The 21,591-nt window shown below is 44.8% G+C and overlaps 1 protein-coding gene across 4 annotated transcripts in view; it reads right to left on the reverse strand.

Moving 5' to 3' along the window:
- The window catches only part of LOC147618275 (uncharacterized), a 51,292-nt gene extending 32,495 nt beyond the window's left edge, over positions 1–18,797 (reverse strand). For 2 of the 4 annotated variants that reach the window (XM_086774718.1, XM_086774717.1), the window contains exons 1-4: positions 18,114–18,797; positions 10,448–10,854; positions 10,183–10,334; positions 9,863–10,078 (exon numbers count right to left, since the gene is read on the reverse strand). In XM_086774718.1, the coding sequence (XP_086630844.1) occupies positions 9,863–10,078; positions 10,183–10,334; positions 10,448–10,827 (748 nt within the window). In that variant the 5' untranslated portion in view covers positions 10,828–10,854; positions 18,114–18,797. The remainder of the gene's footprint in view (positions 1–9,862; positions 10,079–10,182; positions 10,335–10,447; positions 10,855–18,113) is intronic. The other 2 variants (XM_086774719.1, XM_086774720.1) reach the window with 1 other exon arrangement.
- Positions 18,798–21,591: the final 2,794 nt, after the last annotated feature.

A 21,591-nucleotide genomic window follows, 5' to 3' on the forward strand; every position in this document is an offset into this window, starting at 1 on the left:
CTGGACAGCCACTTGCAGATTTTCAGATTTTTTTTTCCCCACCCACCCACCCTTTCAGGTCACTCTCCGCAATTGCAGATTTACTAGAGATGGCTGAGAAGCACGTGAAGATTCCGACTCTCCCCACGTTCCCAGTGGATCATCAGTTGGACGGGTCCAATTACGGCATCTGGAAGGTCATGATGGGAGTCAATTTTGGAGTCATATGACCTTGTGGATCGTCAGTTGGACGGATCCAATTACGGCATCTGGAAGGTCATGATGGAGTCAGTTTTGGAGTCATATGACCTTGTTGATTTTATTATCATAGGGATGCCACGGCCGGAAGCTAAGGAAGGGGAGTTATTATCGACGAGGAAGGACCGAGAGGCACAGGCACACATGTGGGATCGTGTCAATGCCAGGGTCTGGTCGTTTATTTTCCTCAATTGCACACCACAGGTGATCAACCATGTGAAGCACATGACGCTGGCGAGAGGCATATGGGAGCACTTGGCTTCTTTGTATAACAGGGTGTCACCCATGAAGCGGATATCCTTGGAAGTGCAGATGCGGGTTATGAATCCTGCAAAGTCTTCGACAATGCGGGAACACATTAACAAGCTGCAGGCCCTTTAGCAGGAAGTCCTTCAAGCTGGGAAAGAGATATCATCCGAAGATATGGCCATCACGTTACTCTCCCACTTGCCTGGTCAGTATTCTGCTTTCTATTCCTCGTTGATCACGAGTGGCAGGCTCAGCACCATTACTTGGGAGAAGCTTGTGCCAATGGTCTTGGACCAGGAGGAACGTTTCACGAACCCTCCTCACGGCGGAGGTTCGGAGGCCTTAACTGGCCAACGGTCGAATGGCCGTAATACCAACAAGGGCAAAGGGAAGGCTTCACCGGAGAAGTCTTCTGAGAAGAAGCCTGATCCAGAACGAGAGAAGCTGAAGGCCGAAAGATCTTGTAATGATTGTGGCGAGAAAGGCCACTACTGGAGGAAGTGCCCTAAGCGGACAGGGAAGAGTGCTGATTCCTCAGCCTCAGCTGCGAAGACAGCTATGGGCATCTCTATGTTGCCAGATGTTTCATGAGGGAACAGGTAAACTTGATGTATGCTGTTGTGGGCACTGCTGATGAATGCTGCCATGAATGGTTCTGTATGGAAATAGGACAGGAGTTTCAAAGGGAAACAGGCCTAAGGGTTTCATGTGGAAACAGGTCGTGGGTTTCTCGAGGAAACATGGTTTCTCCAAGAGATAGGTCACATGCAGGCAGAAGGTAGAGGAATGGACACATGTTTGGTACAGCCATAGGGGACAAGGAATTCCATGACAGAGATGGATAGTACCCTTGGAAGGTAGAGAGGGTTGGTACAGGTGTGTCGACTGTATGGTATGCTGTGCTGTGATACTCTTTTGAGAGACAGTTTGGGAGTCTGTTTTGTGATGCAGGAGCACTGGATGTGTCAGGGTGTGATGCTGTTCATAGTGTGAGAGGCTATGGATGGTTGTGGCAGCCTTGATCATAGGAGAAAGCTTCTGTATGCAGACTCAATGTGAGAAGAGTCTTTCGATGCGAACAATGGCTGGACTTGTTTGTGGATGCCGAGTGGACAAGAAGCCAGATGCAGGTTCTTTGCAGGCTTCAAGGGTTCTGCTGTGACGGTTGAGTTCCCAGCCTTATATTGTAATCAAAGCTCTTATAATCAATTAAAGAAATACCGCAACGGGCGCCACTGCGTTTTGGGGCCAATCGGTGTCCGTGTACTGTTTGCAGGAGCACTCTAGCTCCCCCTGTTTGTTTTCTTTTTCTAGGTCCTCAATGGCGTTGAAGTGTTTTATGTGCGAGTGTTTGTTCCACCGCCCTTTGGTTTCTGAAGGCCGGTTTACAGCAGGCTCCCAGGGCTTGGAATCAGAAGATTGATTCCTTCTTTATTCGGACTGGATTTCAGAGAACGCGGCATGGTCACACTTATCATCCTTTATGTGGATGATCTCATTCTCACCGGCGGTCATGTGCAGCACATTGGAGTGACGAAGGCTGCCTTGTCAAAGGAGTTTGAGATGACCGATTTAGGCTTACTCCACTTCTTCTTGGGATTGGAGATCTGGCCGACCCAGAGGGGGTTTTTCGTCTCTCAGTAGCGGTATGTTCATGAGTTGCTTGAGGCCTTTGGGATGGAGAACTGCAAGCCTATTACTTCGCCGATGGACCCGAACACAAAGTTAACCGTTACAGATCCTTGTGAGCCAGTTGATGCCTCGCAGTACCGGAAGTTGGTTGGTTCATTGATTTGGTTGCTAAACACCAGATTGGACTTGAGCTTCTCCGTGGGGCTGTTGAGCTCTTTTATGCAGACGCCATTGAAGACTCATTGGGACGCAGGATTGCGGATCTTGTGGTATCTGCAGAGTACAAAGGATCTGGGACTCTTTTACACAGGAGGGAATGGAGTCAAGCTCCAAGGTTGGAGTGACTCAGATTGGGGAGGAGATCTAGACACGAGGAGATCTACTTCAGGATACACTTTTACCCTCGGCTCAGGAGCAGTTTCTTGGAGCAGCAAGAGGTAGCCAACTATTGCCCTTTCTTCGACACAGGCAGAGTATCGGGCTGCTTGTGGTGCTGCTTGTGAGGTTGTATGGCTGCGGAGGCTGCTAGGCAAGATTGGGTTTCCACAGAGGGAGCCCACAGTCATCCAGTGCGATAACCAGAGTTGTATAGCTATTGCTCGGAACCCGGTTTTCCATGCCCGGACCAAGCATATAGAGATACAGTATCACTTTGTACGTGAGAAGATCTTGGCGGGTGACATCTCGCTACTTTATTGTTCGACGGAGGACAATGCGACGGACCTCTTCACGAAGTCTCTACCTCAGGCTACGCTCAGGCGGCACTCCAGCTCCCTTGGGTTGGTTTCACAGCCAGGAGCTGAGAGGGGGTGTTAGAAGTCATCTCCTGTCTATTTGTATACACCAGGGCCTCTGTTGTGGGTGTGCCCGCCTGTATATCATTTTTCCACACTCCCCGTATTTTTTCCCATTTTTCCTAGTGGTGGGAGGGCTGCCAGATGATGCCAGGAGCACCCCATTGCTGGCCGACTGGATCTTCATCAGTCGTGGGCTTCAGGGCTGCTAGACCGACTTGTTTTGATCAGTCGTGGGCATCAGAATGCTGGCCGACTGCATTTATTCAGTCGTGGGATTATTTTCTCCAGTCGTGGGCACTCTTGCTGCTGGCCGACTGCCCTCTAGGAGATGTATATATAGCCCCTCAGCCCCCACCACTTTCTCATTCAGTTATTCCGGGATCTTGTGTATAGAGAAGAGTTTACACACCTATCTCTCTGTGTTTCTTGTGCTGTTTATTTTCTGCAGTCTACTTGCTCTTGTCTACCCAAGTTTGGTTATCATTTCCGTTGCATATTCTGACAGGACTTTGTCTAGGAGCTGGCCGACCAGCAGTCGGCCGGTCCACTGGTATTTTCCAAGGCCTATAAAAGGTAGTGGTGCTCATCGTTGTGACTCATTTAGTCCAGCCATGGATTGAGTCCTAGATTTAGGTATAGATTAGGTTTTACACCTTTTCAAGAAGGTATCCAAGGGCTGTACGATTTGTACTATATGAATATACTCTCTCTCTCTCTCTCTCCTCTCTCTTCTATACGCGTTTTGCATCAACATGTTCCAAGATGGTGTTTAGGGCTGAAAGAAGACTCCTAGAGCTTCCGCATGTGACATTAGCAATTGCCTCCGCCCAAAACTTTTGCGAAAGACTCCGATGTTCCAACTTTAGCCTAGCCATCTCAATCACCGTTCGGTTCTTTTGCTCTACCACGCCTTCTTTGAAGGAGTACATGTGTTGGCAAACTCTTGTTGAATGCCATGTAGCTCACAATACTAGTTAAACTGGCGAGAAGTAAGCTCGCCTCCTTTGTCGGCTCGGAATGTCAAGACAGTGTCCCAATTGCAACTGTTTCTCCATGTTTGGAATCTGTCGAATGTTTCATCTTTGGATTTGAGAAAATAGACCCAAGTATACCTGCTACAATCATCAACCAAAAGAAAAACATAACTAGCAGAACCAAAAGACGAAGAGGTGCCGTAGCTTGCCGTGTAGCCTTCTTTGGAAAGGCCTCCCGATGTTGTTTCCTTTTGAGACGAGTGACAAGGGCCCTCATGTGTGCCAACATCTAGCAATCCATCCACCAGTTGCTCCCAAAAAGCCTTCCATGAAGCCTCCAAATGAAGATGTCCAAATCTAGCATGCCAAAGATTGCTTGTGTGTACCTATGTGAGGGTAAAGAGCCGTAAGCACGAACCCAAAGTCCAGTGATCAGTTGATGGGGCTGGGACTGTTTACTGACAAGATACGAAGGCGAGATACCTGAAGGGCTAGCCCCCCACCTTCTCAGTGGCCCAAGCGATAGGGCCCCATGAAATGATATGGGTAGAGGTTCTGTCCATGGTGAAAATGCGAGGAATCCATTGTCAAACCTGCGAGCCTTCGAGCAATCCCAAAGACAATGGTGCTGAGACTCTTGAGGGTGGCCGCACCTTGGACAAGTTGTTGGTCTACTGTCAATGGCCAACCACATACCAACTGCCAAACTTCTGTGTGCTAGCAGCCACAAAAAGAGGGTGATCTTTTGAGGCCGAAAATTGTCCCAAAGTCTCTTCCAAAAATCTGAGAGAGAACACGATGAGGCCCTGAGACTACTAGTGACCTTCTGCCGGGGTGCCCTCGACCTCGGGCATCTGAATCCTACGGCCTAGCCGTGCTGTGTATGCAAAGATTGGGGTACCCAGAGGCTTCTCCCTGTTTGCAGGATCACACCAAGTCTAGTCCCCAGGTTCCCACTGGAGGCGCATGAGGGGCCAACTCTCCCAAATTCATAAACGCCAGAGTCTATCCTTGGCCACCTTGGTCGGAGGGGGGTCAATGTGCCACGCATGTGCATGAAATCCAATCACCCTCACCCTCTGCAAGGTGCATCCACTGAAGTCATCCAAAGGGGGCTTTGATCTCTCTAATCTGCCATGGGGTCCAATTGAAAAAGTGAGCAAGGTGGAGCTCTCATCTGTGCCATGAACTGCCAAGAGGATGTCATGCCACTGGGGGGGTCGGGTCAGGGATAGGGGTAAGCCACTCTTGAGGAATAGCAAAGTTGATGTCGAAGCTGAGTTTGTCTCTACCTCGGATCCCAGAGCCAGGCCTCTCTCTTGAGCCTCTGGGGGGAAGCTGCCTGACTATGCTCAACGCTCCCCTGTATATCTGAGGCCGGGCCTGCAGCATGTGGCCACTAAGGTAAACAGACCAGGGGGTTCTAGATTAGGGGCTGCCGCCGTAGACGCTCTTCCGAGGCTAGCGGAACTGACTGTTGGAGGGTGGTCTGTCACCAGCCTGGACATTTCCCAGTATGAAAGGAGTCTGGTGGACTCCAGGATGTCTAAATATTTGGAAAGTACAAGCTTTGGGAATGGGGGATTATCCTAGAATACAAAGGACCACACTCCTAAAATTTAGGAGAGTTGCTATTTTTGGCCCGACTCCAATGGAAATTTTGTTCGCATCATTACATCTAGAATTGAGCAGATACCAAGAGTTGGCAAACTGCCTATGACAGAATGTCTACTAGTTGGGATATTTTTAGAGGTAAAGATTATGGAAGGACCCATCTTTTAGATTGGGACATGTGGCAAGAAAGTGGACCAAAGTGAGACAAGTGGCCTGACACTTGTTAGTAGAAAGTGGATCAAAGTGAGACAAGTGGCCTCACACTTGTCACTCCGGCTATTGTGTGGCTCTCCACTTGTCATTGTAGCCTTCTCTTGCCATTTTAGCTCATGGGAGGCCCAAATCTATAAATTGGAGCCCTCTCTCTTCATTAATAGAGGCTCTCTTGCTGCACACTAGTCTCTACCACCATTACAGGCTGCCCTAATGATGGCTACTCTCTTTCTCTCTCTTGAAGGCTGCCCATGAAGAATACCGGCTGTTGGGGACTGTTTTGGAGGCTTCCATCGCGAAGAAATACTGAAGGCAAGGGTATTTAATCATTTATTATCCATTGTACTTTTTGTACCAGCATTTGTACTTGCTGTACCTACCACCCGTACCAACCATTGCACCGACTGTACTTGCTGTACCAGCCACTAATACCTGCTATACTAGTCACTATACTTGCTGTACCAGCATTTGTACTTGTTGTACTTGCTGTACCAACCATCTTACCAGCTATACCAGCCACTGTACCGACTGTACCAGCCATTGTACCTACTGTACCGGCTGAATGGAGAGTTGTACTTGCTGTACCAGCTCTATTGCATGAAGACCCGTGGTTTTTGGGGAAGAATCAGTACCCACACGGAGGTATATGGATTATGTTGTCGGCTCGGCATTTCTACGGCCTATGTTCCGGCTCGGTTGCCTCGTGTTGGGTTGTGTTATGGCATTTGTATATGGATAATCCGGCATCTCCCATGGGGAGAGTAAGGCCCTCAAAGCTTGTACATGATATTATTCTCCTTGGGTAATAAAATACTCCAAGGGGGGGAGGTCGGGCCATTCCGGCCTCTATGTGGTGTCACACGTGCAAGCTCCATTTTCAGCATTTGTGGATGTTTTGTCTAGCTTTATGTTTCATGCAAAGTGATGATGGATATATGTTAAGGCTGTGGCCATGTTTAAATGTTTTAATGTGTATTGATGGTATCAACAAGTGTGTCAAAGGCCCTAGTCCCCCGGGCACTGTCGCGATGTCACCAACCTGGACATTTCCCAGTATGAAAGGAGTCTGGTCTACTCCAGGATGTCTAAATATTTGGGAAGTACAAGCTTTGGGAATGGGGGATTATCCTAGAATACAAAGGACCACACTTCTAAAATTTAGGAGAGTTGCTATTTTTGGCCCGACTCTGATGGAAATTTTGTTCGCGTCATTACATCTGGAATTGAGCAGATACCAAGAGTTGGCAAAGTGCCTATGACAGAATGTCTACTAGTTGGGATATTTTAAGAGGTAAAGATTATGGAAGGACCCATCTTTTAGATTGGGACATGTGGCAAGAAAGTGGACCAAAGTGAGACAAGTGGGGATCAAAGTGAGACAAGTGGCCTCACACACTTCACTCCAGCTATTGTGTGGCTCTCTACTTGTCATTGTAGCCTTCTCTTGCCATTTTAGCTCATGGGAGGCCCAAATCTATAAATTGGAGCCCTCTCTCTTCATTAATAGAGACTCTCTTGCTGCACACTGGCCTCTACCACCGTTATACAGGCTGCCCTAATGATGGCTACTCTCTTTCTCTCTCTCTTGAAGGCTGCCCATGAAGAACACCCGCTGTTGGGGACTGTTTTGGAGGGTTCCATCATGAATAAATACTGAAGACAAGGGTATTTAATCATTTATTATGATTTCTAGCCATTGTACTTGTTGTACCAGCATTTGTACTTGCTGTACCTGTTGTACCAGCCACCGCATCTCTGTGAAGATCCATTTGGTGCTTTGGGGCCAAGGGCCCCAGTCTCAAAGTACGGGTTGAAATCTTGGCCAAGAGGAAGTCCTTCCAAGGCTCACCATGTGGGAGAAGTTCTCTAACAATCAACTTGCCAAGCAAGGCACGGCTCTGAATGGCAGGGTCGATGATGCCTAGGCCCCCACTGTGTTGCAGCCGAATGATCGCTACCTTGGCCCAAGCAAGCCTCCCAGCGCTGCTGGCCCACAAAAAAATACAGATCAACTGTTGTACCCGACCAATGCAAGCTCGGGAGAACGCCCAGCAAGAAGTAATACACCTGCGACGTGCCAGGTGGGCGTAGATCCTGTCCTCCATGTGTCACCACTCTGTCCAATAAGAAAAAAAATTATATCGTACCGCATTTTTCCATACAGTATCGTACCTGACAACTATGCTTTGGCCTTTATGAGAAACGTCTGCATAGAACTGCCAGCAAGAAATAACAGACCACAGAGTTTCCCTTGCAAAGTAACTGCCCTCAACAATGAATCTCGAGCAAAGACATCATAGTCACATGGGATGCGAAATGGGGATGGGGAACGGGGACGGAAAAGATTGAGAATGCCATTCCCTGTGACTATAGAGTGACATGGGACGGGAATGGGAACAGGAAGATGCTGCCATCCCCAACATTCCCAAGTCTAAAAATGCCCATTCCCTGTGACTATGAAAGACATCCTCCAATTTGGACCATACTTGATAAGCACTGGTAAGAGTTTGCACGGACGGTGAGACCTCCTTTGTGATGGTCTGCACAAGCACTAAATGCACCTTCGAATCACGATTCTCCTAGTCTTGTAATTCCGAAAGGAATTCGTCCTCTTGATCCTAGGTCTACCTCCTTGAGTTCTCAGGACGCTAAGGCTTCTTCTCAGTGCCCTAAACAATCTCCCACAAACCCTTGTGGATGAACCAAATCCGCATATTCAGCTTCCAATGAGCATAGTTGGTTCCGTCCAACTTGTCATCCTTGTTCATACAGGGGGGAGCCATATCCATAACAACAAAGTACACAAATCTCAGCACTCCAAGACTCCTCTCGAGCACTCTCCAACGAAGCGAGGCACCACGACCAATCAGCCCCCTCTCAAATCTGAGAGAGAGAGAGGCTGAACAGCAGCAAAACAGTCCACCAAAACTCACTGAAAACACCCAACCGGAGGGAGGGGAGGCCAGGGAAGAAGCACAGATGTCGGAGCCACTTGTCAGGATGCACCACATGCAAGAAAACACCTTCCACTGCAGTCCACGCTGTAAAAACAGCCTGCAGATCTCACACAACTGCTGTGAATGCTTGTAGAAGCAAAAAATGCAGCCAACAGAAGCTTGCAATAGATGCTAGGAAACCAAGCACAGGAGCAAGGAAGCCTGAAAAATAAAACGCAGATGTGAGAAGCCTCCGGGAGAATTAAAACGCAGCTATGATGATGAAATCCAGGAATCGCAGCAGTTGGAAGGAGAAGAAACAGTCACACTGTAGAATGCAGTCGGGTACCTAAACGATTGATACCATGTTGGAGTATTCACAAGCGGAAGACAAAACAAGATAAAGAAGAGGGAGCAAAGGAGAGAGAGCTTGTGGACAAGATCACCTTTTATAATAGCAAGAAGCTTTACAGTGTCAATAGCCAGCAAGTAGTGTTGAACAAAGTACAGGGATTGGATACTACAAGTGAATATGAGGGGCTGCCTTATATAGTGAATATGTGAACTGACTGACTGCCTCTATAAAACAGGCCGACAGCCTCACGACTTACTACACAAGAAGAAAATGGATAAAATACCCAATAAATAGGGTAAGCCTCATAACACTGAGATGCACTATTTCTAACATACACATCAAGGTCTCATGCAGGGTGGGCATACAAAGCCAGCCACATGGTGTACAAGAGAAGAACCTATTGCATTACGTCATAACACTTGACGCTTTCACAACAAACATGGCTTTGCAAAACATCAAGGCATCGGGTTAGAAAAAAAACTTCTCTCCATACAATCCATAATTTGACATGGAGTTCGGAAGGTATTGAGCATCAGGAGGCTTATAGAGTCTATCAAGGTACACAGATGATTTAAGACAACCCAAGAATGTGAGCAAGCTCACACACTTGCAACCCAAGAATGTGGACTGGTAGGAAGACTTATGTTTGTTTCAAGACAGAGCCAATGCTAAATGGGCATGAGAACATGCACAGTCAGCTTTTCTCTCACTGACATTTTTTAGGGGCTAAAGAATCTTGCCAACTGGGTAGCCGGTGGCCCAGTGGCCCTCATATACAATAGGTTGAAAGCTAAAGCAAAAATCCCACAAGTCATTGGGCACAGAAAGTGGATGAAGATAAAATAAGGCACTTACCACAATACACAGCATTCCGATGCCCTCTGAAAGTTTTAATTATTTGTATTCGGTTCACTAAAACCGATGGCTTAACAATATGATAACTAGCCGCTCGAATAGATGGAGCCCGATGATGCCGAGCCAGCCCGCCACCAATTTCTCGCAAAGTTAATCCATAATTCTGACCTACTTGGTTCCGGTAGCACTTAGTCTGCTTTGTCCCATAACTATCTGCTGCAAAAATATAACATCCATTTCAACACGGCAGTGAACAGCATAGGTAAGGCTATCCTTGACATCACAACAGTAAAAGCTTAGGAAAGTTTGGTGGCTTATACTGTTCAATAGGGAGACAGATCCGGCTCCCAACAGTGTAGAAGCGTCCACCGCTGTCGGGTTCTTCGCATCACCATTTGATCCCCATGTGGTGTTTCTATTATACAACTCTTCAAGCAGCTTCACCAAGTGGTTTTTTTCGATGAAGGAAAACCTAAACAAATAAAAAATCCATTAGTAATCACGACCACACAACATCTGCAGATAACATCAATCACATCACCAAGTGGTTTCCCTCAGCAGGATCCTCAGAGATGTAAATCTTACCTTTCAAGCAATTGCGAGTAGCTCAATGGTACCGATATACCATCATCTTCATCATCCCCACTACATGCCCCCGACCTTGAGTACCATGCATGATACCGTCGAGGAAGTAGCTTGTACTCTGCAAGTTCATTCTTAAGCTGTGCACAAGTCTTGCGGCATGGACCATCCGACAAGAAATGCATGATCAAGAAGTATACTTCTCTGACATCAACATCTGCCTGTGTCTTCTTCTTGGATGGGTCACAAACACCTTCGTGTTCTCCTTCATGATTCATTGTGCCCACTAGAGGTCGCTGGTCATTATCATTCTGAGGAGGTGCCTTTGACAGATTTGACACGACAAGCCCTGCAGCAGATGTCTTCTTGCACTCCAAAGCCATCTTGTTAACCTCGCATGATTAAAGGGCCTGCCAAATTCACAAAGAATTGATCTTAGATACAACCTGTCTCTCTACAGCCTACTTGCTTTGTAAAGAATGACTTACAAAAACCAGCTTCCATGAAAGTCTAGGCAAAGATGCGAGAAATACCCTCAGCCTACCATCTTTTGTGTGTGCATGGCGACGTGTCACGCGGTGCATGTGCGTGCATCTGGCATGTGTGCACATGTACACCTGGCATGCGTGTGCATGTGCATGCATGCACCAAGGTGCTTTCTCTGTTTTTTTATTGTTTTAAACATAGAATTTGATCTCTGGCAGTCAGAGCCCCTAGCTCTGCCTGCCCTCTTTCAGCCTTGTCAATTGCCCGTCTGGTGAGCCCACTGCCTGTAACCAGTTGTTCAAAACTGGACAGCTTGGGGAGGAAACGGGCCCAGAGTGTGGAGAATGCATTACATGGGTGGCAGGCCTAACCATTAGACATCCTTAGAAGCAGGGGTAGGAGGAATTATGGAATCCACGTGGCAGTCACCATCCTTGGCACTATATACTGATATTATGGAGTTTTCCAGGTTGGGAGCCATCCTCCTTCTTGGTGGACTTCAATGCACTGACTCAAAGCAATAAGGTCGCTCTTTGACTTTGACAGGGATCTCATCATCTTGCATGACTTGATCCTGAGGACATGGACATGCAGAGGATATCACATGACTCCAGTAATTCCATCTCCCAGGGAGGATGATCCTCCAAGGGGTGGAGTGAGAGTGCCAGACTCAATACTCGGGAAAAGAAGACCAAACAAAGTGTTCAGGGACGGTAGGAATGGAAAGGGGTCAGGATGGAACGGATGCATAGATCTTCATCAGAGTTAGAGTGGATTTGGAGACCGGGCGGGGTATTCAGTGAAAAGGTTGCCAGGAAGGGAAGGATGATAGGTTGGGACTCGGTGAATAGATAATGGGATGATGAGAATCATCCAAGAACACAGATTGGAATCCCGTCATCAAGTTTTGCAAAGGGGGATGTCACATGCAAGACATGTGCTGATCCCAAGGCTAATCCTAAAGAGGCAACAAGATAAAGAACGAGATAGAACCAGATTAGGAGCTTGTGCTACTGGTTTGGGCAGGAGAACCTTGTGAAAGAACAGGAGGTTGTTGGCTAGGTGTGAAGGAGTTGTTCCTGTCAGTCGTAGTAAAAAGAGGATTATTTGTCCTGGAGCTGGCGACAGCAGGTCGGCCAGTCCATAAGGTGTTTTCATCCCTATAAAAGGCCACATTGGCTGAAGGCTTAGATCATTCAATCCTTCTTGGATTGGGTCAATAGAATAGGTATTAGATTAGGTTTCTACCTTTTCATCAAGGCAACCAAGGGCTGCAAGATTGCACATCATTTTGTACCATATGAATATACTGAATATTCTCTCTCTCTCTCTCTCTCTCTCTCTCTCTCTCTCTCTCTCTCTCTCTCTCTTCTATATGTGTTTTGCATCAGCATGTTCCACGATGGTGTTTGGGGCTGAAAGAAGACTCCCAGAGCTTCCGCACGCGACAATTGGCACACAAAAAGGATTGATAGAAGTCATCCCTGCACTTGACCAAAAATGCAGCCTTCTTTTTTTTTCCCCCGGAAAAGAGATCCTTCTATTAGTTTATCAAAAACACAGCCGCCTTACGACGGGTGAGATGTTGGAACACCCTTTCATTCGGTCATACCTGTGACAATTTGGCCCCTTCCTAGCTAACATGTTTAACATAGCCCTTTGCCATGGTTTCCCACCCTCATGGTCTAGTAACATCTCTTCAAGCGACCCTCTCCACGCTGCCCTTTCTAAAAGCAAGAGAGAGAGAATAAGGGAGAGAGGCGTGTACTTCCAAAAATGGAGTAGCCCCTCCCCAAACTTATCCTAGGGGCCTCATAAAGTTTATTAGAACTTTACCAGGTGCCACTCTATGGTGGGAGCTCTGACTTTGGTTCGGATGGACCGGAGATACAGCAACTGGCCAGTCCCATACTTAGCCAGGCCGTCAGCTCCTCTTGCTTGGAGCAACTTTGGAGCACCTACAGCCACGTTGCCTCTAGGAAGAGGAACCGACTCGGGGTAGAGCGTGCCAATGACCTTGTCTTCGTCAGCGCGAACTTGGGAATGCTTTGCAAGAGCGTGACCAAGAAGACAGATCCCTTCATCAAGTGGGAGATGAGTCAACAAGAAGAGCAACAAGAGGATGAGGTGCATCACCAACATGCCAGTGAGGATGAGCTTGATGTTCCTTTGGAACAAGCTACCCATGACCATGAGGTAAGTACTCATGGATCATGATTCATGGGCCTTACTACTTAGCTCTAGGCTTGAGCACTTTTGAGTCTTTCCACGCTTTAGCCTTTTTAAATTTACAATCAACCATCAATGCCTTCACTCTTTGATTAGCATATTTTGTTAATATGACTCAAAAGCTTACCATTTTAGTGTAAATTTGTGCTCATTTTGCCTTCTCTTGCCATTTTAGCTCATGGGAGGCCCAAATCTATAAATTGGAGCCCTCTCTCTTCATTAATAGAGGCTCTCTTGCTGCACACTAGCCTCTACCACCGTTACAGGCTGCCCTAATGATGGCTACTCTCTCTCTCTCTCTTGAAGGCTGCCCATGAAGAATACCGGCTGTTGGGGACTGTTTTGGAGGCTTCCATCGCGAAGAAATACTGAAGGCAAGGGTATTTAATCATTTATTATGATTTCTAGCCATTGTACTTGTTTGTACCAGCCTTTGTACCTGCTGTACCAGCCATTGTACTGGCTGTACCAATCCTTGTACTTGTACTTACCCATTGTACTGACTGTACCAGCTTTTGTACCTGTTGCACCAGCCACTGTACCTACTGTATTAGTCACTGTACATGCTATACCAACATTTGTACTTGCTGTACCTACTATACCAACCACCTTACCGACTGTACCAACCACTGTACCTGTTGTACCAGCCACCACTGTACCTATTGTGCCGGCTGAATGGAGAGCTGAACCTGTTGTAGCAGCTCTATTGCATGAAGACCCGTGGTTTTTGGGAAGAATCAGAACCCACATGGAGGTATATGGATTATGTTGTTGGCTCGGCATTTCTACAGCCTATGTTCCGGCTTGGTTGCCTCGTGTTGGGCTGTGTTATGGCATTTGTATATGGATAATCCGGCATCTCCCGTGGGGAGAGTAAGGCCCTCAAAGCTTGTACATGATATAATTCTCCTTGGGTAATAAAATACTCCAAGGGGGGAGGGGGGTCGGCCCATTCCGGCCTCTATGCGGTGTCACACGTGCAAGCTCCATTTTCAGCATTTGTGGATGTTTTGTCCAGCTTTATGTTTTATGCAAAGTGATGATGGATATGTGTTAAGGCTGTGGCCATGTTTAAATGTGCACACGTTTAGCACTCTTTCCATATGGATATTGTGGATTATATTATCAAGCTTACAAGCAAGCTATATAAGAGATATATCTCGGGATATCTTAAGGATATGGTGAGGAGATATTTCTTTTGGCTTCATGACCAACCTGGCAAAGAAAAGCTAAGTATACTTTGAGTTTGCAAAGTTGGTGCTTTGGCTATTTACTATGAAGTGTTTTTTATGTTCACTAACCCTTGTATAGCCATGCAAGGAGAAAGGTGGTGTTGTTTGCCTTGAGATGGTTTCTGGGAAACATTGTTTATGGCTCCCTTTATTGGGATGGATTATATCTATGGGGATTTCTTTCTTGGACGAGATTTATATAGATATTGGGCTTCACAAGCAATTTCTATGAACGAATCTGTCCAAGTTTATAGAGAAGAAATCTTTGGATATCTCATGGATATGATGCTTTTATGGATAAAGTCCACCTCTACTCCAAGGTGTGTGGTTAGCACGGAGTATGTGGTAAGAGGTATGGTATACAGGTCTATGGATTCCTCGACTTCTTTTCTAGGGATTTGGATCTATCCTCAGGTTTATGGATTATTCTTTTTGGCTCCCTTTATTTGGGATGCATTGGACTTATGAAACTCATTGTTCACATACCCTGTGTAGTGTTCTCTTGTCCTACGTGCTCTCTTGAAGATTGTTTCTACCATGTGTGGGTGGAGCAATAGAGAGCAGATGGAAGGGAACATGGGCACTTCAGAGGGTAGTGTCGAGCACAACATACCATGTGTAGTGTTCTCTTTTCCTACGTGCTCTCTTGAAGATTGTTTCTACTATATCTGGGTGGAACAATAGAGAGCAGATGGAAGGGAACATGGGCACTTCAGAGGGTAGTGTGAGTTGGTGGCCGAAATGCCTACAAACTATTGGTGGCCGAAATGCCTATAAACTATGTGTAGCAAAAATGCTTATGGAACACCAGGTTATCTATGCCTGCGAATGAGTGATTGTTTTATCTTGTTACTTGAGCCCATCTCTCATCCAAGGTGTGTGGTCAGAGTACCAACACGGAGTGCAAGTGGTAAAGTGGACATGACGCTTGGTTGGCACGGGACTTATGTCTATGCCAAGGGTCATGTGGACCGATGCCTTGTTGGCAGGAGACTTATTTTGTCTCGCCCATTTACTTGGGACATGGATTATGATATCTGGACTTATGGGACTGATTTGTCTTGCCCATTTACTTGGGACATGATTATGATATCTCGACTTATGGGACTGTTTTGTCTCGCCCATTTATTTGGCGACATGGATTTATTTATCTTTATGCCATATTAGAATCACTATCTCCCCATACAGAGGCCAAGAGGTTCATTGCTCATCTCACCATGCATGTGGATTCATGTTGGGATTGTGAGAGGGCAATTCAATGAACACTCCACCATACACAAAGATTCGTGTTGCGATTGTGGAGTGAGTGTTTCATTGTTTCCACACCATGCTTGTTGATCAGAGTTGGGATTGTATGGGAGAACATGGGAACTGCAAACCATCCACAAATTGCTCAACTTGCTTTGGTCGCCGCTGCGGATGATCCTTGGGAGCATGAGCAAAAGCTTCCAAAAACCAATGAGATAGTCGATTGTTGATCCGCCATGTTTCTGCATAAAAACACTCCCACTATTTCTTAAATTCATGCTAGTAATCTACGGGAATAAACTACTTCAAGACCGCCTTGCAACAATCATCCCAACAAGTCACGGAATGGTCCCTAAGGTGGGCTTCCCACCACAAGAGAGCGGCACCCCCCATCAAAGCCATACACACCAAATGGAGTATCTGAACCACCTCATGTTGCCAACATGGCAGCCATCTCGCGGGTCCAATTGGTGATGACTTTCTCCGTCCATCTTCCCATTGAACTTGGGAGGCTTCAAAAGCTTCAATAATTGAGCTGATTCCTCACAAGGCATGAAGGAAGAACTCGGGAAACAGGTAGCCCCCCGACATCAAGCCGGTGAAGGTGAGCAAGCTCACTTGGGGGCCTAGCTTGGCACATGAGCCATCTCCCCTAAATCAGCAAATGTCCAGCGATTCTGCCCAGCTACACAGCTCCCTTGATTTCTTCGTGGATTTTCATGTTTCTCACTTACAACTACCCACCTACAATTGAGAGTGCATGTGAGGATTGCAGTAGACATCCATATCCACCATCTTGTACATTAACTAAACAGATGGCATCCCCACAAGGATTGCAAGCCATCAGTACTCTAGATTTTGGCTTTCAGATGAATGTGTCAAAATGGTGACAGCTTCTGCGTGAGTATGAGGATTGCAAGCTATTGGTAACCTTCAACAGTTTTCAGACGAATCTGTCAAGTGGCGGGAGTTTCTGAGTGAGCGTCTATAAGCACGTCATAATTTTTAACTTGCACAAAAAAAACCATAAACCAGCAAGCAGCCAACATGGTGGGCCATCACCCGACCACATGAAGGCAGTGCACTAGGTACATCAAGATTTTTACCACCATTACAATGTGGTTTCAGACAAATCTGTTAAATGGTGGCAGCTTCTGAGTGAGGATCTATATAAGTATTTGTCTTGCATAAAAGAATCCGTGAACCACCATCATGTGCAAGCAATTTGGAATACCTTCATCAGTTTTCGGACAAATCTGTTAAATGGTGGCAGCTTCTGAGTGAGGGTCTATATATTAGTATAAGCATGTCATAATTTTTAACTTGCACAAAAGAAACCATAAACCAGCAAAGCAGCCACCTAGAACAACATGGTGAGCCATCACCCAACCACATGAAGTCAGTGCATTGAGTACATCAACCACATGAAGTCAGTGCATTGAGTACATCAAGGTTTTTGCCACCTTTACAATGGAGTCATACCTCTTCAAAGTCCAAGTCCCTGCCTGGAAACTCGTGATCAAAGGACTGAAAAGGTGATGCCAACCACACCCCTCTCTCTTCAGAACAAGTGTGAGACCCTTCAACAAAAGCCGGTTCTTGCCTTTCTGAGTCACCTTCCCAAGGATGGTGCTACACTAATACACCTCAAAGGTGTAGCCAAAATGATGGGGCCATTAGTAAAAAGTCTTATACTTGAGATATATAATAAGGGTCTTTACACACATTCCTGCCCGAAGAGTGTCATGGGGCTTGGACGGGAATTGCCTTGTCTATTCGGCCATGACGGTCGCAGCCCACTGTGTAAATGCCCTAACTGACCGTGTTTAACCTAAAACAAGCCACATGACCGTGTATAAAATCCCTGAGGCTGCTCATATACCTTCTGAGTGGGCAGGCTACTCCTCCATGAGGTCCCCCACCTGCCCATCCACCAGCAGATTGGAAATGATGTGACTGCTTAAAAGACTTCCCCTGCCCTTGAACATCCTAGATCTCCCTTATTGGGTCCCACTATGGCCCCCATGTACAAGAAGGCATATACCAGAAGAGGTTTGGATTTTTAGGATGGGATGGGCGGGCCCACCCCTGCTTTCAAACTGCAACCCTTTTTCATCCCCGTCCACTTTTTCTAAAAAAGTCAAAACCCATCTTTAAATTAATATAAACGTCAATAATATCTCTTTTAATTTAATCGATCTTCAGGACAATTTGATGCTGCAAGTCAAAGTGGCATGGGTCGTGAGAAACGAATCTACCACCTTGGCTTTGTTCTCTCTATTCGTCATAACCAAACAGAAAAAAAAGACATGATTCTTGAGCTCCACAGCAGCAATTATGGAATGCACTAGCATAATTTGGCGGGCAGTTGGCTATTTCTTCGAGATCAAATCTACCAGGAAAAATGTAGATCACGAAAGCAAACCCCACAGATTCAGAGATTGGCCAAAAAAAGGAAAAAGCAGAAGACCCACGTGGTAAAACTCGTCGTAGCCGTTCCTAGCCGAAGCTGCATCCGGCAAACTCATGGATTCGTGTAGCAGAGGGCGTAGTTCTGCAGCTTTTAGCCGATGTAGACACACAGATCACCCAAATTTGACAGCAAGTACCCGCAGCAAGTACCCGCAGCAAGCAACAGCTCAAGCAAAATTGTCCAAATTCTCCCTAATTTAACCCCCGATTTGTTCAAATTCCTGCCGAAAACCTGTTTTGGGTCCTCTTAATCGCCAAACCTGATGTGGGATCTCTTCCTCTTTCCTTTTTCTCAGGGCGCCGAAAGCAGCTGCTATGCTACAGGAAATTTGGCGAGGAACAACCAAATCTGGCGGCGGCGCCAAAAAGCAGAACACAGAAAATAAAAAAGCAGGGCACAATGACTTCTGTCCGAAAACCGTGCAGAGGAGAAGCGAGACAGGCAACGACGAAGCTTTTTCGCGTCTTTTTTCGTTTTTTTTTTTTTGGGTTGGTCTCGTCGTTGATTGTGAGGGCAGCTTAGATGATGGGTGGAAGAAGAAGAAGGTGGAGATGGAAGGCGTGTAACTTGAGCTCTGCCCTTCAATTCGTCTCACCAAACCCTTGGCGTCCGTCACAAATTAATTAACCTTACCTTTACACCGTTTTTTTGGTTCCCCTCTCTCTATATATATACATACACGTTCACAAGTAATGCCATACTTCATTCCCTTGTCTCGTCACTAAGAGGAACTAACACTAGGTGTATTCTTATGCATATGAGCATGTTTGTTGATCCTAACATAGGCTAAAGGGGGTTTGGGCTAGTCAGAGAAATTTTCTCAAATGTGTCAAAATGAAGGCATTATTCATTTCATATTTATTCCATGGATACTTCTATTATCCACTTTCACTTCATTTGATGCAAATCCATGACCCATCCGAACTCCGAGTGGGAATGGCATTCATCTGGAAAAAAAATATCCCCTTTAACGCCGATGTCTTTGTTCCTTAGATCTATATCTAGACGAACATCTTCACATTGTAATGGTTAAGGCTATGGGTAGGTCTATATACATTTTCACATTGTAATGGTTTAAGGCTGTGGGTAGATCTTCTCGATAATTTTTAAGTGGTAGGAAACTTATTGAATTTATCTTTAGCATTTTGCAACTTAATTGGAATGCACATGATCTATTGTTAAGTGGGTCTCATTCGCCATATTAAGCTTAAGCATATAAATCTCTCTCTCTCTCTCTCTCTCTCTCTCTCTCTCTCTCTCTCTCTCTCATCATACACACAAGGGCTGGACCAGCCCATTAGGCATGGTTACTAAATGTTGCCTCTCTCAAATGTGATTCTATATTATTGTCAAAAAAATTAACCTCCTTCCAATTTAAGAGTTATGGGCATGTGTCTTCCAAAAATCAACCCCACTTTTAGCGACTTTCGAGTTGAGAAAAAGCTCCAATGTAGCCTTACAAGTAAGTAGTCAATTACCCCCCTTAAGCGGCACCATTGTTTCAAGTTGTTGTAATTTATCTTAATAATTAGGAAATTAAGAGATGCCTAGGCCTCTTCCTCCACCAGGCTCTATGATGAGGAGCAAATAAGAAATAATAGCAGTCAAACTGGGTGGTCAAGATGAGGTTATCTAGTTTTGTGGCATGGGAAATCTTAGGTTTAGCCTCAAAATAGGCAATTTTTCATAAAGAAGGGCCAATCTCTCTTAGTTAGCTAAGGAATTATACATCAAGGTCTTCTAACAAAACATCACATGCAAAGTTAGGCACCTAAAAGTATAATCGGATCGAATATCCAATAATTGCAAAGCCCCTTTTGTTTGGGTACAAGATGTGTGTGCAGGTCTTGTCCCAGGTTTGGACAGGTAGATTAAATGTGAGTAAATTACCTATAACTTTTACATCATTACTCATGATGTTCCCACTTTACATATCATAAATTCACATAACATAGATCTTAACTTGATTTATCGAGTAATTTTTGGCGTGTTTTTCTATTTTCTATGTTATTTATAAGGCATTAGAATTGTTTAAAAATGTACTATTTTGTCCTCCCACCACATCGACCACTTAAAATGCTCTATTTTCATGGATTTGGTGATGATTGGATTGGGAAAGATTAGTAGAATGTGGATCTAAGATAAAATTACAGATCTAATTGGTTGGATTTTTGTAGATGTAATTTGTAAAATTTGTTCCGATTGTTAGAGGCCCATTAAATCAATTGTAATTTAATTCTAGAAAATCAAATATTGAATCTTTTGATCCAAAAACTTTAGGGATTACTATACTTGCTACCATGAATTTATTTTAAAAATTTATATTAATTTGAGTACAGGAAGGTCCATTTTCAATCCTCCCAAGTGAAAATTCATATATTGTGTCCACTTTCCCCTTTTCAAGTCTAAAACCAGTCCTAGTTAGGTTTGGAAATCTACAAAGCTTAGAGATCATGCCATGTGTAAGCCTTGGGTGGGAACAAATCTTACATGTACTTTGTGTCCATATTATCTTAGAGAGGATTCACATAAGCACCATGCCACCTCACCTTGCCACCTCACCTTGCCACCCCCACCCTCCATGTCAACATGGTTAACCTTGTTGGCTTTCCAACTCATCATCCTAATCATCATTAATGACACATCTTCTTGTCACCTTTTGCATGCTACCTCGCACTTGGTGACATGGCCTGCCACATCATGGAATGCCATGTCATCCTAATCATCATTAATGACACATCTTCTTGTCACCTTTTGCATGCTAGCTTGCACTTGGTGACATGGCATGCCACATCATGGAATGCCATGTCATGTATCCTCCCACATCATCCATCCACATGTTAACCCATGTAGAGTATAGCCACATCATGGAATGCCATGTCATGTATCCTTCCACATGTCAACCCATGTAGACATGGGGAGTATAGCCACATTAGCCATAATGGTACCACATGACAGGTAAGTGCCATGTGGCATGTACACCTACCACATGGCTCTTCCCTCCCCCTTCTCATTAATTTTTTAAATAAATTATTTTCTAATTTTTATTTTTTAAATTAATTTAATATATATTAATGTTTTGATATAACATCATACATGAGAAACATAAATAGAAAGAGAAAAAAAATATGAAAATTTAAAGAATAAAATATATAACTTATAATTATAAAAAATTAAAATAACTAATTTCAAAGAATTATATTTTTAAACTATAAAAATAGTAAATTTTTAAAATTTTGTTATTTCATTTTGAAAAGTTGATTTTTTGAATTTAATATTTCATGAAAATATTATTATTTGAAGGAAAAACCTTTGAATAAAATTAAAAAAACACATTTATGGAAGAAAATGTAGTTATTATCAAAGAAAATATTTTTTAAAAAATATATATATTTTTTGCAATGATAAATATTTGTTAGTAATAATAGATTTTTTAGTGGATAATAGATTTCTTTTTATCTATATGTTTATCTTAATTA

Source organism: Cibotium barometz, chromosome 35 (assembly GCF_041138505.1).
Source record: "Cibotium barometz isolate CiBa-2024 chromosome 35, ASM4113850v1, whole genome shotgun sequence".
Taxonomy (NCBI): Eukaryota; Viridiplantae; Streptophyta; class Polypodiopsida; order Cyatheales; family Cibotiaceae; genus Cibotium; species Cibotium barometz.